Genomic DNA, 16664 nt, shown 5'->3' on the forward strand with positions numbered 1-16664 from the left:
ACATTAGATACAATCAAACAATAACAAGGTTCATTTACAAGGTAATCTACTGCCCTTTATTTCACATTAGTCTGTCACATCAGAAGGTCACAGCTTTCAATAATTATACAAACAAATTCCCTTGATGGGTGCTTCGTTAGATTCCTGCAATTTTCAAGTTTATCAATGTAATAAGTTCTGAATGTGGCAATGTGGAGAAGCTTTGGGATAATCTGTGGATAAAACTGCCAGACTATCAACAAGATTCCACATCCATGCAACTCCAACTGCTTCCTTCACCTCCTTGCAGATGTACCACATGTCCCAAAAAAAGTCAGCATTGGTTAATGTAATTAAAATCTGGCTTCCTCCTGAGCTGGCAAATACACATGAATTGTCAAGTACAGAGGTCAGTGTGAAACCACTGAAAGATCTTCTCAGCTTTCAAGAAAACAAAGACTTGAAGCCAAATTGACAGAGGCCACACTGATACCATTCCACTCTCATAAGATGAAGGTATCACACACACTTCATTTTGCTTCTGCGATGCAGTGCCTGGTAGCCTGTGAGGGTCACCCAATGGATGTTTTAACAACTGCCTGGTTTATAGAGCTCTGCAACAAATAATTCATCCTGATGTCTAGTCGTCATCCTGTCATGGCCTTGAGCAAGTTGAACCCACTTCAACACAAAGCAGCTATTGAATTCTGGTCTAGGTACTGTCAAATCCACATCACCATCATTGCTGGTTCCAGCTATGCTGACCACGATAAAAGAGTACAATGAGGGTTTTTTAATTCACCCAACAGAGCTTGCATTCCAGTACCTTTGGGCAGCTGAAAAGATATTCAGAAATTGTTATATATGAGTGTGTTTGTATGCATGCATATGTGTGATTTTCTTGCTTTACAGAACAGCTCCATTTTGATAAGCTATGTAACGTGGAAACCTGCCAATCATATGTTTGAAATAGGACAGGCTGAAACGATTCTTAAATGAAAAGCTTAACGACTTCTTGCATTTTTATACATCACTGTTCAGGTAAGGCCAGTAAGGGCAGTATGAAGAATAAGTAACAATTAATAATTATCATTATGGCCATTTGCTGTCTGCATAATAACAAACTGAATGATGTCATCAGCCCTGTGCTCAGTTGACAACACTGACAAGTAGGCACACTATGTCAGTGTGATCCATGAAACCTTATTAAGGACATGACCATATAGTATATATGTTAATGGAAAATACATAAGCTACAACATACACCAGTATTCAGTTGTTGCGGGGTTTTTTTTCTCGACAGACCCATTCAATCTGTTGCACCTACTATAGCCTAGTACTACATTCCTGAGAAATTAACACCACAATATCAGTCTTAGGTTTGCCCACAGACTCCCAACTATTGCTAACTCCTACACTCAAGTATATAGTTTAGTTTAGTAGAAAAAAAGACCAGGAGAGACATTCAAGTCCCCATTAAGGACCCTAAGGCTATATGAGAGGAATAAAACCGCAGACATCAAATGTCATACCCAATTACAATGCTTAATGTACTCATCCAAAGTATTCTTAAACCCATTCACGCTACTTGCAATTCAACCTTCTCAGGCAAACCATTCCATCCATTCACAACCCTTGCATAAGTTGTATTAGACTTTAGAGAAAAAGTTATGCTGAATATTAATCCTACTATGTAACTTCTGGAGTTTAATACAATGACCTCTGGTACAACTACTTTTTGGCAAACCTGAAAAGATCAGTGAAGCATAAATTGTCATTTTATGTGTAGGCCTACTTTATTTAATTGAAGGATCTATTAATGTAGGCCTGATGCTATAGTTGTGCGTCTGTAATCTAGCCTAGCCAGGACTGTGATGTGTGCTTTTCGTTTGTATGACCAAAGTAGGACTAGTAGTATGAGGCGTAAAATAAAACAAGTGTAATGACAGGTTTTCAGCTAGTTTTCTATGCATTTCAGGTGTGAAGATAAACGTTAATGTCATTAACTAACGCATACTCTAATTCATTACCTGATATCCATTTTGCTCCTCGTATGCCTGTCAAAATCTGACATTCTGAGTCGCTTCGTTTGTTCGCAACGAGCACAGTGTGCAAAGCTGCTATATATTGTGTGTGGTGTTTTTCGTGTTTCGCGCAACTGGTAACGACAACTGGACCTATTTTGATGCCCATGGTTTGCGTGTGACGTCACAAATCGCCAGTTGGCCAAACTCTCTCTATATACGGCTCTGATCCGCCCAATGTTGTCAATCGATAGCTTCTGCACACATTTCGTATTTTAAAAGACACTCACCACGTTGTACGGAAGTGTCTTATGAACATTAGGCCGAGGCTTTTAAACACAAAAAACCCACAAAGTTCTTGAATTCGGACATTTCTGGAGACAAAGTTAAATGACTTTAACAAAATATATCAGGTGCGTATCCAGGGGGGGGGCGTTGGGGGCGCGCGCCCCCCGGGTAAGAAAAAGAGGAGAGAAAAAGAGAAGAAAAAAGGGAAAAGGAGGGGGAAAAAAGAAAAGGAGGAGAGAAAGGAAGGGAAAAGAAGAAGAAAAAAGAGAGAAAAAGGAGAAAGGGAGGGAGTAGAAGATAGCCAAGACTTCGGGAAGAGAAAGAGGAACAGTCATAGTGAAAGCGCTGATCCCTATTATATACACAGGGTAGCCAGTGACAGATCAAGGATTACGGAGGGGGTGTTCGTGCGCCTCACCCTACCCCTTACACCGACAACTCCATTTTTGACGTTTTTTCCCTCTCTCACTAATGTATCTATATAAATACTATATATGGTCTATCATAACGCGTGTGTGTGTATGGACGCCTTAAACAATTGTACAATTGTGCTATATGGTACCAACTGTGGCTGGTCTTGAACTCGACGGGGTCGTCGGGAACATGACGCATTTCGGGAAGGGGGCGACCGCCCCCCCCCCCCCGAGCAAATTTTCTTTATGACATCGCTAGTAATTTCAAAATAGACAATGCTTAGGTGCAACTTACAAGGCCTGGGAAGTGTCATTTCCAGCGATCTGGGAGGCATTTTCGGCCAAAATTTTTCTTGTACGCTTCGCGCCAACTCATGGTGGCGCTTCGCTTAGATAGTTTGCATACAGGCTTCGCCCCTCCCTTGGCAATTACTCGCTACACGCCTGTTCGAATTTGTAAAGCAAAGAGCAGATATAACATCATATCAGTGAGCATTGAAATGCCTGTTCCACGATGAACAGCCTCAAAAACTGTCTATGTGTGTAGTCGAAGGCGTAGCCCAATTGGATTTGGGGCTGTAATGACTTGCCCGAAAAAAAAGCCAAAATTTTTCGCGCGCCTCGCGCGCGTTCAACATATCGATGCCAATATCATATAAGCAAGCATCGGTCATTACATTGCATGGCATCGTGTACCGCACGGTCCGTGAAAGTAGCACAGTATACCGCCGGATGCTAATGTAAACAACCAAATGTCTTATGTAGATGGAGAAAAAGCATACAGATCCATTTATGTCAAACTCTCTTTTACAGTAGTAATGTCGGCCAATCTTAGAACTTTATTTTAATTACCAAGGAGATCATTTTTAAGCTATTCATTGCTATTTATTTTTCTCTCAGTAGGTGCCCGAAAAAAATGGGAAAAAAATTGGTTGCGGGGCGGGGGGTGGGGGCTGCAGCCCCGCCTCCTACGGGACCTACGCCTATGTGTGTAGTGTTCGCTTTCGATATACCTGATATCGGAAATATCTGCTATTTTTCATTTCCTTCAACCAAGTTTTATAATAGCCACTGGTGGATCCAAGGGGGGCCATGCCCCCCCCCCCAGGTGAGCCAAAAAGTGTTTCCGAACATCCGCTAAATCATATGATTGGAAATTAAAAAAATCGAGAGGAATAGCAGTGGTAGACTAGTCTAAACCTTTTCGTTTTCTGGTTTAAAATTAAATGCAGAGCTCCCAACTGACCCGCAATTCGCGGGAATTAGACCCGCATTCTAACACCCAAACCCGCTGACCCGCACAAGCGTCCGAAAAAACCGCATTGTAATTGTCAAGTATAGGCCTACATAAAAAAAATTTGCATCGAATTTTGACTTAGCAACCATCATGTCTTTAGCATTTAGCATAATAGAGTATAAAACCTCCTTTACAACATCATTTGAACCTCAAATTAGCCTATAATTCTTTTCATTGGGGCGAGCAGCGAACATTTTCATGCCACGGGAAAGAATGAATTATCACCTACTATTCAATTTATTGATGTTACACACAAAAAAATGCATATTTCTCAGAAAATGTTGGGTGACAAAAGCCGTTCTAAGTGCCACCATTTTACATGTAGGCATCACCAGGATTAAAAAAAAATCAAAACGGGAGGGAGACACCCCTCCCCTCATACCCCTCCCCCAGGACGGCGATTCGTGGCATGGACCAGCATTTGCCTTCTCAAGAGTTGGGAGCTATGTAAATGTATGAGCATGAGGATTTACAGTTTAACACCATTTTGCAGTAACAGGCTGGTTGTAAGAAATTTATAACCTATGAGAAATAAAATTTCTTGAGAAAGATGATCCCAACTTTGTTTTGTAAATATTTTAGAAAATTACACCTGGAAACATTTTTTTTAGAAGTAAATTAACATCACCATTGTACACTTTTGTCGCACCAAATTGCATCTGAGGGCATTCAGCAATAGAAAATTTTCCAAAGGGGAGGGGGGCACCCCCTCCCCTTAGACCCCTCCCCCATATCACTCTAATGCCACTTTGGCCCCTCCCAAACAAAGGCCCTGGATCCGCCAGTGATAATAGCCATAATAAGAGGTTTTAATATTTGTACACCAATAAATTAACTGTGTCTGAATTTTCGAAAATTTCCTGACCAGCATTCTTCATCATACGTTCCTCTACTCGTGCAATTTGTACCTGTCTATTAGGGGTTGAAGGAGGTTTTTCCCTATTGGTTGTCCATAGATTGAATTTTGTGCAACATTATTGGTATGTTTTGAAGTGATTTTTATTCACGAGAAATGTGAATTTTCAAATTCTCAACAAATAATGGGCTTAAAACCCTGAAAAGTGGGGCTTTCGGATATTGTGGGCCGTGACGTAGAATCGCCTACAAAAGCAATGATCCATAGGACATGCAATGAGGTCGAACATGATGTGTGACTAGTGACAATCTTCAAAAAGGTTATGGATGGAAAAAAAAAATTGAGAAATACTTGGTTCTCAGGTAAAAGTGTACATTTGGTTAGTCATTTTCAAGCCCGAGAAGTGTCATTTCCGGTGATCTGGGGGTATCAAAACCAGAAATTTTCTTGTACGCTCCGCGCCAACCGATGGTGGCGCTCCGCTTAGATAGTAATTCGCGCCCCCCGGGTTAGAAAATCCTGGATACGCGCCTGACAAGTCAGAATACCAATACACTTAAGATGGCAAACCATCTCCTGAATTATTTCTTGAGGCATTTTCCCACTAGATATATCAGTCACAACAATTTAAGGAGTTTTGGGACTAGTTTGCTATTGTTGCTGCTAGCATTTTTTGAGAGATAGAAGTCTTGTTAAGACCCTATAGTATGAACAGCCTAGTGTACCTTTCTTTTTCACAAAGTTATTTCCCGTATCTATTTGCTGTACTGCACAGAGAACGCCCCGGCAACGCTTTCGATTGTATCGGACAGATCCTCGGGCATGTAAAATACAGTGGAAAAGCTTATTCGTGATAGGCAGAAACGGACTCTGGGGCATGTACAATTTGCACGCGAGAAAAAGAGTTTTTTCTTAACGAGCGCAGCGCACCTCCAGCATTTTCATGTGAGAGAATTTTGACATTCATTTATCATTGCACATTTTGAGACTGAGGAGTGTGGGTAAACTTGTCCATCTATACGTATGAAATACGTATTAAAAAAAGTGCTTCTAAAGTTTACTTCATGGTTTCGATTTATTACTTGCTCCCTTTGGTTGAGCACTATCTCCAGTGAAGGTGGTTTTACGGAACAACCTATATCAGTATGCCTCCCTCTATAATTTCAAACAGGAATATATATATATATATATATATATATATATATATATATATATATATATATATATATATATAGAGTAGGTTGGCGTCTATCTTGGCGCAGAGTGCTCTATGTCCATTGGACAGAGCGGAATATATGTTGATACTAGATGAGACTAGTGGAACACTAGTAGTTGTAACTCGGAGTTTCACGCTTTGTAGCGATCTTCAGACAACCCTGTTGTTGAGTTGTCTGAAGATCGCTACAAAGCGTGAAACTCCGAGTTACAACTACTAGTGTTCCACTAGTCTCATCTAGTATCAACATATATATATATATATATATATATATATATATATATATATATATATATATATATATATATATATATATATGGAAAGTATAGCGGCTACACATAAACCATCAGCTTTACCCAAGACAATAATGACACAACAGAGCGACCCAGACAAAGTAGGAGACATCGCAGCAGAGTCGGCTTCTATAACCTCAGGACACCACCACCCCACTTGATAAAATCCTTGATTCGCCTCTCACCCTTCATACCCTTATATAAATCAGTCGAGGTGTTTAACATATACCCCCCCCCAACCCCAACCCATCTTTGAAGTCATATGCACGCCATGCATGATATGCACTGCTAACTATACTGTATAAATAACGAAAGCGATTTCGTACTTATATTTAACAATACTTGATAGATTGCAAAATTTGTTGACAATGGAAAAGCCATTCACCATACGAACTCTAATTCGCAAGGTTTTGGTATATGGTGAGATGTTGAACAGAAACTGCATCATTGAGAGAAAGCTTGTACCAGGCGCGTAGCCAAGTAAAGGGGGAGGGGCGACCGTCCCCCTTGAGCATATTTTGTATGTATGTTTTTATGATATCGCTAGTAATTTCAAGATAGAAAAATGCTTAGATTCAACTTACAAGGCATGGGAAGTGCCATTTCCAGCGATCTGGGAGGCACTTTCGACCAGAATTTTCTTGTACGCTTCGCGCCAACATATGGTGGCTCTACGCTTAGATAGTTTGCAGAGCCATCTATACGGCTCTGATAGTTTGCCTACAGGTTCGCCCCTCCCTTGGCAAATTCCTAGCTACGCGCCTGGCTTGTACCCCCCCCCCCCCCACCCTCCGTCCGTGATGTTAGAATGGAAAGTTTTGGTTGTGAATTTGCTGTCACATTAGGCACAGTCTGGGTGGTGCCAGGGCCACATGACCACCTGTCTGTTTTGTGAGAGAAAAAAAACTTTTTCTTAAATTAAAAAAGTGCCATATTTTGTGAATGAAAAGAATCCTTTACCCAAATGAAAATTAAAAGTGCCATTTGTTAATTCAAAAAGTGCTATTTCAAAAAGAAATTGCCATTTAAAGTGCTCTTTTATTGGGGAACTCAAAAACTGCCGAATTGCAGAAATACTGGCATCAATGGAATATTATTCCTAGCTAAATTACCCTAGAGGTTTGGTCCCCCCATCCCCACCCATCCCCCAAATTGACCCCTCTTCCTTCGCCTCTGGTGGAAATGTGCGTGATATGACAAACTTGAATGATGCATGCACTCTCACTTCATGAATGGCTAGTGTACTCGTGACATAAAACAGACTCCGATTTTTTGGATTGCCAACTCGTGTTTATTGTGTGACTCCTGCACTTTCGACTTAAGGCTTAACAAAAGGCCTTGTAACACGGTTCACAACTGTATCCAACTAATCAAATTAAAAAGTTGATATATAAAGTAAAAGAAAACCGCCGCTCGATGTACAACAACACAAGCAACTCTCGGTTTTTAGGCTTCTCTCCTGAACAGGCCAAATCATGGTCTAGATCACTATCAAAAAATGAAGCCAAAAATGTAAACTAAAATTGGTGGCGCTCTACTCCAATAGCTACCAGAGCCACCATATAGAGATACGGCTCTGATAGCTACGACGCTACAGCTAAGTCGCGATCTTATTCTCTTTTAGGCTAAAATCATATCTAAATGAGGGAGTGTTTACGTATACGATTGAAGATAAATTGGCGTATATACAGATACGAAGATTGTACACACGCCGAGAACTTATTTTACTGCGGAAATGATTATATGAAGCCTGGAGTTTGCTGATCCCTAAGGCTGGAAGGGAGATTGCAGTTGGCCCTGTTAGGGAGGGTCCATGGGTATATATCAGTGACCGTGTGGAAATCTGATAAACGGCGATGATTATCACGTGGAAGTTATCTCCTGGTGGCTTTTGCTCATTGCTTAGCAAATTTGCTGAAGTTTTTTTGCATCTTTAATTAATAATCAAAAAAGGATCCTATAGCAAAGATATTGAAGGTGAAACAAGCGTAACAATGTGATAGAGACAACTGGCATGAACTTCTTCTTCACGATGTTAAATAATTTTCTGCTCCATAGAATGAGGAAAGTAGAGATACCAGATAATAACGAAAAAAGAATGCGAAAGCTGTGATTAATGCTCCATTGTCTATTTCCATTGGTGGAAAAATGTAAAAGACGAATTAACTTGATTGTTGAACAATTCGGTTTATCGAATGAATACAGTCACAAAGTTTTCAGATTATTTAGGATTTTACTCTCCTTCCCTATAGATCCTCGCCTTGGGCCGCAACCTACTCGTCCGCTCACTTCCCACTTCCATTCCTCTCTGTTACCCCCTCGCCCCCCCCCCTTTCCCTTTTCCAAACTACTCAGAAATTATGTAATTACATAAATGATATACGGAATGGTCTAAATTGATCATTCTCAATTTTGGGAGAAATCAGAACCACACGGTCGAGAGTGCTATGGAGCGCCAAAGCGGACATTATACAGTAACTTTTTATGCATATTTTACTCCTTCTACAATAGTCAATTTTGTGTCACATGATGAGAAAAACTATTGCAAGTAAGTCATCACGTGAGATTCTTTTTACGCAGCATAATGACCAAGTCTGCAATTTGTATTGGGCAGTCTGTTAGCTGTCACAGAAAGGTCGCCATTTCGGACAAAATCATATTGTCTTTAAAAAGCACTGCCGAATAATGACTTCACGAAAAATCGTAGTCATTATGCGGCATTATTTACAGTCACATTATGAACAAGAAAGAAAACCAGAATGCAAAAATGCATTGTGGTTTCGATGATATGGCATGAGCAGTTTTCTTAATGAATCTGACGTTATTTATAGTGAGGGTGTACATGTTTACAAGGGTTTCACGATTTGACCTCTGATGACCCCCCCCCCCATTTGCCATTTGACCTCCATCAAAAACAATAGGCTTCTTTAACTCAATGTGGTACTTCCACACACTAAATTAGAGGTCGGCCCAAACTTCCAGTATTGAGATATCGTGATAACAAGTTTTTTTCACAATTTGACCCCTGGTGACCCCAAATGACCTTTACCCTCTACCAAAAACAATAGACTTCTTATACTTATTTTTGTTCTTCTACATACTAACTATGAAATTGGTCTGACTTCCCTTCTTGAGATATTGTGTTTGCAATGTTTTCACAATTCGACCCCTGGTGATTCCATATGACCTTTAAACTCCACCAAAAACGATAGGCTTCTTGTATTTAATGTAGTACTTCTACAAACTAAATTTGAGAAATCGTGTTTACAAGCTGGGCGTCACAAACGCACTAATGCATACGCACAAACTCACACACATACACACATACCCCATCTTGAATGCAAAGGTTACGATTATCATCGAAACCAAAAATGGTTGACTTGAGCAAAGTGTTCTATAAGCAACAGACGTCTGAGCGAGTGAATCTTCACGTTGACCCGTTATTGGGCGTCCTTCGGTGTATCCGCAATATACACCTTTTTTTTTATACGTGGGTGCTATGGTAGTACACCTAGGTGTGGTTCATCAAACTGGGGCCACCAGGCTTCAAGGGCCCTGAGGATTGGTTTCAACATTATTAGCCAACGGATCACAACTGCTTATCGCGTTCTACATGCCTACATGCCTATGCATCTTTTTTTTCTTCTTTTTTTGTGTCTAACAATTGTTTTTTTAGTGTCCAGTTGGTAAACCACTGTACTTACTCGAATGATTCGAGTCATGTATCGACGTGCTTCATTAGAGTTACGCACTTGACGTGAACCAGTCTGAAAAAAAAGTACTGTATGGATTTAAGTTTTCCGAAACCAAGCTTTGTCAATACCATGCAGGAACTATACAATTAACAAATTTAATACACATTAAGTTTTACCTATATGGATGCACTCCACGTAAGTGCTAAATTTATCAGCCCTGAACCTTTGTATGAGCAAACAGAGTGCCAGGCAATAAAATTATCATTTATCAAGCTATCGTTGTTTTACACTTCATAATCTATTTATTTTGAGGTGAAAGTGAAACTTTCGATGCAATAATGACACAATTTTACGGATTTGTGGAAACTTTCTAAGAAATGCCAAGATATCATTTCAATTAAATTCAAAGCCAAAATAAGGAATTAACATTTTAAGATTAAAAAAGATCGAAATTTCGAGATTAAAACATCTTCAAATATCGATTACACTTCGACATGAACAATAAAATCCAGTAATTAGCAAAGGTGGATGTTTCGTAAGCCAAATTTGCATGATGATGTCAACTAGTTTATAGGGAGTGAAGACTCGCGCACAAAGAAACGTCTGATGCCGGTAATCTGACCTAGTTTCGAATGAGGTGTAACAGAAGTGTTAGACACCACCATCGATCCCAGAAAATACACATACAGCTTGCTACCGTCGGTAATTAGACACTAGTGTACAATCAATACATGCAGCTACGGTCAATAACCACAACACAGTGTACATAACAGCGATGGACATCTCAGCAGGGAGTTGTTATGGATCTCCCTGATCTCAAGTCATGATAAAAGATAACAAGGTATCACGTTTCATTACTGTCTGCATTTTGTAGCGACAAGAAGGAAACGTCATTTGCAAGCAACGGAAAGTTAACTTCTTTCAGAGGGCGGCACGCGGTTTGGGGCGAGTCTTCAATGCCTTTAAGTTTCCTTTTATAGATATGGTAAATATTCACGATCATAGAAGGATTTATCCCCCATTTGCTGAGCCTTTGCTTCCAGTTGACATTCATGTTTTTTGTTATTGAGATACGCTTTAATAAATTCTTCTCCCAAAGCCTCACATATGACGTCATCCTCTTCTAAAGCTTTAACGGCATCCGATAACTTCCCAGAGAACATTTGTGACCCACCATCATCTTCGTGCAGGTGGTGTGCACTCCCCTTAACCATTGGTGGGAGAGGGAGCTCGTTCAGAACTCCATCTAAACCAGCTGCAATATTAACGGCAAGAGTCAGGTACGGGTTACATGCTGCCGCAAATATTCTATTTTCTATATAAGTTTGATTTGGGCCGTAGCTCTTCACTCTGAACGAACACGTTCTATTATCAACTCCCCAGGTGGGATTACGCGGTGTCGCTCTGTCGAAGTGAACGAACCGCCGTTGGCAACTAGCGGTAGGACAGCCAAAGATAACCATAGCCGGAGCGTGACGTAAAAGTCCAGCTAGCCAATGTTTCATAATCTTTGACATATGGTCAGAATCTTGACCGTCGAAAAATAAAGGTTTCCTAGTTTTCAGATCTAGAAGAGAGTGATTAAAATGGCCACTTATGCCACTCGATTGTACGAACGGTTTCGAACTAAATGAAGCCAAATAACCGTTACGTTGTGATATTTCACGAACGGTTTTCTTGACCCAAAAACCGTCATCGGCGGACTGTAGTCCCATAGACGGTTTAATCGGATATTCGTAGACGCCGTTCTCACCCTCGCTGTCGATTTGTTCTACCTTTAATTCTATATCGATAAGATTATCGTAAATTTCAGTCAAGAGTTCCCAGTCTTGAAAGAAACTCTTTATCCAGTGACCGGTTTTGTCGGTATGGATAGGAGCCATCGTCTTAGCATCGAGGGCCGAAAACTCGTACTCTAAAGCGGAGAGAATCTCGTATCCACACTCGTTGAGCCTCATCACCTGTTTGCGGGCGACATTCCTAGGAGAGAAACCAATCGCCCCATGACCCATAACGTCGTAAGGATCGGCAATGACAGTCGCTACATCTTTCCTCCAAGGTATAACTTTAAAAGTTTTTAGATCAGGAAAGAAACGTAGATCGTTAAATTCGATCGACAGTGGTAACTCAGGCATTGCAGGGATATCCATCTTTGGCAACCGAAGAAGCTGCATACCAGCCATCAAGATACCCTCCTCAAGACTTGATAGGAATCGTTCCACGGGTAAAGCTTTTCCTCGTTCCATGGCGTGAAAATCAGAATACACCACAAAAATAAATCGGACCTTCTTTTCTTTGATTTGTTGCCGTAGAGTGTCCAGCTCTTCTTTGCTGTATTGACTTGCCTTTCTGTCAGAAGCAGCGTCCATGAGGATGGGTGGATTCATATTAGCCATAGCTTTGAAGGAAAGAATGTAGGACATCAAATCACAATATATACTACAAGTTCTTACTTATTATTGTTGATGTTTTTTTTTTCTATACTTGAAAGCAAGCTATTATTACACTTCACGCGAAAAAGCAATCATACTTTATTTTCCACTGTTGACCGGATTATCATGCAATATGTTTCCGGTGTATTCGTTTTATGCAGCCTATTTATTCTCCGAGGGAAGATGCACCTGGTCAAAACCTTACCTTCGTGAGCTGGAAAATATTGTGTCGAGATGTGAAAGGTTTAAAGGTCTGCTGTTTAGACCCCAAGTATAGCACGCTACCATGGAAAAGTTTCTTGAGATTACGTAATCGACCTGCCTTGGTCGTAAAAAATTACTTCTTTTTACCAATTAGTCTGCAACGCCTGCCAAATAAATTTTCTTGTTTGAGGGTCTTTGTGTGAACGCTGTATGATTAACTACTGTAGACATGAACATATTTCCACACAGTGTATATACAAAGAGCCTAATGGTGTTAAGAAGCTATGCAGGCTAATTGTAATACCTAAGGTCGTGGCAGGTCGATTACGTAATCACAACTCTTTCCTAGATATAGCGTGCTATAATTGGAGCCAACAAAGCAGCTCTCTACACAGCTCTGGTACACTACGGTCTATACAACTTCTGTCCAAACGTGTAACATATGTATACTCTGGATGTATAAATTTCATGTAAACCCTGATCTGGTCCTATTCCAACGAATACCCTCACTGCATCCTGTTATTGTAACTGTAGAACTTCCTGGGTGTATATAACTAACTACTACTAATTCCACTTGGATCTTCCTCCACCCCTCCCCCCCCCCACACACCTCTGTGTTGGTAACGGTATATAATTTAGACACCTGTCGTATGTATGTAATTGTCTAGCATTGACCAGACACTCTGAATACAAAAGTCAAAGCTTAAAGGTATGCTGTATTGGCCCCAAATATGCTAGACATTCAAATATGGTCACCTTTGATCAAAATTCTTGAACTGATTTTATTACAACCTTCGAGGAAATTGTCCTCACTCACTATAGACATTCAGTAATCTTGTGTGTTACTTAAAAATGTCTGAGAACAATTTGGAGAGTAAAGACCTCCAGGAAAATACTTTGTGAAAACTTCTAGCAATTATAGCGTATACTATTATTTGGGGCATAAACTGACTACCTCTAGAGACAGAACGGGCCAACCGTTTGTCCTTTTCTAGAGGTTTCGTGTTTCGGATACCACTTGTCTAAAGTTCGTATATTCAACTGTGTGTTTCTTCCTCACTGCACTACACAGGCCTTCTTTGCAGTAATTGTCGTTTACCACAACTCATTGACTTTTGAAGGTAGCTAGACTGATATAGAGCTGAAATGTTTTAGCTGGTACCATGCATAAGTATCACCTGACAGGCAACAAACTTGTTGTTCCCACCATTCGATATAACGATTTGATAACATGATGTAACCATATGATATGACGATTTAACGATTAGAAGCTATATTTTCGCTCTCATAATGATGTCATACCACAATCAATTGCTCCATTGACTTACACAGTAAATTCGTCACTTTTCCAAGGTCGCTTGGAGTTTATATAGAAGTTTGTAACTGACATGTCCTACACACCACATGATAGATGATGGCTTTGGCTATCATAGGAAAATGTATTTTTGCCACCATTACCGTTATAGAGTTTGAACTAGGCGATTATGAATTTCCCCGTGGCGTCACTGGCGTGCACAGGATTTCAATGGTGGTGATGGTGGGAGGGGGGGGGGGGATTGTAAATTTCCCTGACTGATTATGTAAGAGGAGAAAGAGCCGACTGAAGGATTTGATGCAGGAAAGGGTGTGGCCCTGGGGTCGATGAAGCGAACTCCCATGCATGGGTGTCTGGTGTCCTCGCCCAGTAGAGGAAAACGTGTAGACGCCAAATGGATCATTCTATAAGTCACATATAGACTAAAAAAAATTAGGTCTATAATTCAGTTGTGCTAATAAATACTCTTGAAGTTATGTGTGAGGTTGAGAATTAGAGGGTATGCACACTAGAGTGGTCTCATTCTTCCTATACGTATGATTTGCTAACGGCATGAAATGTTATAGTTGTCATTAAATAAATAAATCGGTCGTACAGAGCGTTAAAAACATCACAAAATGTGATCAAATGCACACATATTCGAAACATTTTTTTGGTACAAGACGATATCGCTTGATGGCCAAGCTGTATCATGATGATATGGCAGTGTGTGATTTTAAGTTATTTCTCTGCTTATTATTTAGAATGAACTGAATGAATTATATTGATACATGCATTGAAACTCACCGCTAAAATAGACGAAATGATCATGATAGGGTTTACTTGAGGGTCTTACCTTGTGATGACGTACCATACTGAGCCAACCTGTAACGAGTACGTGCGGTTGATCAATCTGTTCTTCTCAGGCTGCAGAGGTATGAAGCAGCTATACAGTGGTTTTCAGTTGGGACTATACGGAGTGTAAAGTTTACTGAAAATTACTGTGGAGCCTTTGTTGGTTTCTACTGACGCGTGTTAAATTGAGACTGCATCTGTATATAAGTCTATTTCACATTTGCTAAATTTTGGGGTCTAATGACAAAAGTACCAAATACCGAAGAGTTTTTCGGCAATAGTTGATGTTAATCATGTAAAAGGTTCTCTTGTAACTAGGCTGATAGTGTGACAATGAAGTTCATATGTGGTACACGTGTCACGGTTCGTATAGCCGATTGCAGTCGAGTTCACAATATATATAGCTAACTTAACCCAATAGGGAGAATTAGAATTTCTTTCGCGGATTCAACCAATGGAAGTAAAAAAAAGCCCTTATAAAAAATGAAGAAATAACCTCGGTTAGCTATTACATAATATAACATAGGACCTTCAAACTACATTCCTCGTAACGTTGCAAGGGTAATAATTTTGATACACGTCCGGGAGCCCTGATGGATAGCATGCATATGCTGATATACAGTACTAGGCCAGGGAGCTGTTATGGAACTCTCTGACTAGACTATCACATTCGTGTCCAACTTCCCATTCCAAGTTTTTTGTCGTGACGTTTCCTACAGTCTCCTATTGGAGAACCTTAGCAACATACTACCCAAACAGGCAGCGTATACTGCCTATACAGGCAGCCTACTACGTTGTAGAGGTTGGTGGGGTGGTGGAGACGGGGACGACGAAACAGACGTTTCTAAACAAAACAAAAAGAGTCTTTGTATGTTAGCCTAATGTTTCAAGACTTACAGACACTTATACTTGCTTCCGTTTATAGTTCTCAAGTGCAGTTTTCAGGTTGTCTACCGTGTGATGTCTCTTTTAAGTTCATGCAAATGTTATATCATGCGATTCTTCCATCCAGTATCTTTCCCACCCCCACCCCACCCCACCCCTCACTGTCAGATCTAGACATCTGCAGCCTATGGAACCTTTGTTTTGTTATTCTTTTGCAATGATACGAGGACAAAGAGATACAACCTCGGAAGACAACCCGAAAATTGTATACATTCCTGAAAATGAGCATACAGATTTCTTCATCCGGCATATTTCAGTCGTCACCGGCCCCTAAGTGACCCGGGCCCAGGGGCTTCGACCTCGCTGGACCCGACCGCTCCCCCTCCATTCTCGCCAGGTCTGGCAATGGTGTTGAGCAGTCTTCGGTGGATTTCAAGTTGCTATAGGTCGAATATATATTGCTGTGCTATCGTCGTCTATAGCAGCATGCTTCGTTCACTGTACAACAATTACTGTATGGCAGTGACGTTCGACTAGCAACCAATTCCAGTATGCTTCCCTCTATTTTGAAAAAGAGCGATTATAGCCGTCCGTTGTGGTACGGTACATCCTCGTTCGTTGAATGGAAACAAAAAGTGAATTTAAAGGTCTGCTGTATAGACCCCAACTATAGCACGCTATATATCATGGAAAAGGTTCTTGAGATTTCGTAATCGACCTGCCTTGGTCGTAAAATGACCTCTTTCTACCAATTAGTCTGCAACGCCAGCCACATATATTTTTTTCTTGTATGGGGGTCTTTGTGGAGGTAATGGTGTGATTAACTACCCTGTAGATAGGAACATATATCCACACAGTGTTTACACAAAGCGCCCTATGGTGTTAAGAAGCTATGCAGGCTAATTGTAGAGCCTGAGGTCGATTTGCGACCGT

General features: G+C 40.6%; 1 protein-coding gene across 2 annotated transcripts; it reads right to left on the reverse strand.

Moving 5' to 3' along the window:
* Window positions 1-7946: 7946 nt before the first annotated feature.
* LOC139960190 (lengsin-like) lies at window positions 7947-15115 on the reverse strand. Of its 2 annotated transcripts, none has more exons than XM_071958368.1 (2): window positions 14848-15115; window positions 7947-12459 (listed from the first exon to the last, which is right to left on the reverse strand). In XM_071958368.1, the coding sequence occupies exon 2, from the start codon at window positions 12455-12457 to the stop codon at window positions 11036-11038; it is 1422 nt and encodes a 473-aa protein (XP_071814469.1). In that variant the 5' UTR covers window positions 12458-12459; window positions 14848-15115; the 3' UTR covers window positions 7947-11035. The 2 variants fall into 2 exon arrangements, with proteins under 2 accessions (XP_071814469.1, XP_071814470.1); XM_071958369.1 differs by lacking the exon at window positions 14848-15115 and adding an exon at window positions 12845-13005.
* Between the last annotated feature and the right edge of the window lie 1549 nt (window positions 15116-16664).

This window comes from Apostichopus japonicus, chromosome 19, assembly GCF_037975245.1.
Source record: "Apostichopus japonicus isolate 1M-3 chromosome 19, ASM3797524v1, whole genome shotgun sequence".
Classification (NCBI taxonomy): domain Eukaryota; kingdom Metazoa; phylum Echinodermata; class Holothuroidea; order Aspidochirotida; family Stichopodidae; genus Apostichopus; species Apostichopus japonicus.

Bases quoted from the DNA above. Each gene is read 5' to 3' on its own strand.
- LOC139960190 (XM_071958368.1), bottom strand. From the start codon at position 12,457: ATGGCTAATATGAATCCACCCATCCTCATGGACGCTGCTTCTGACAGA.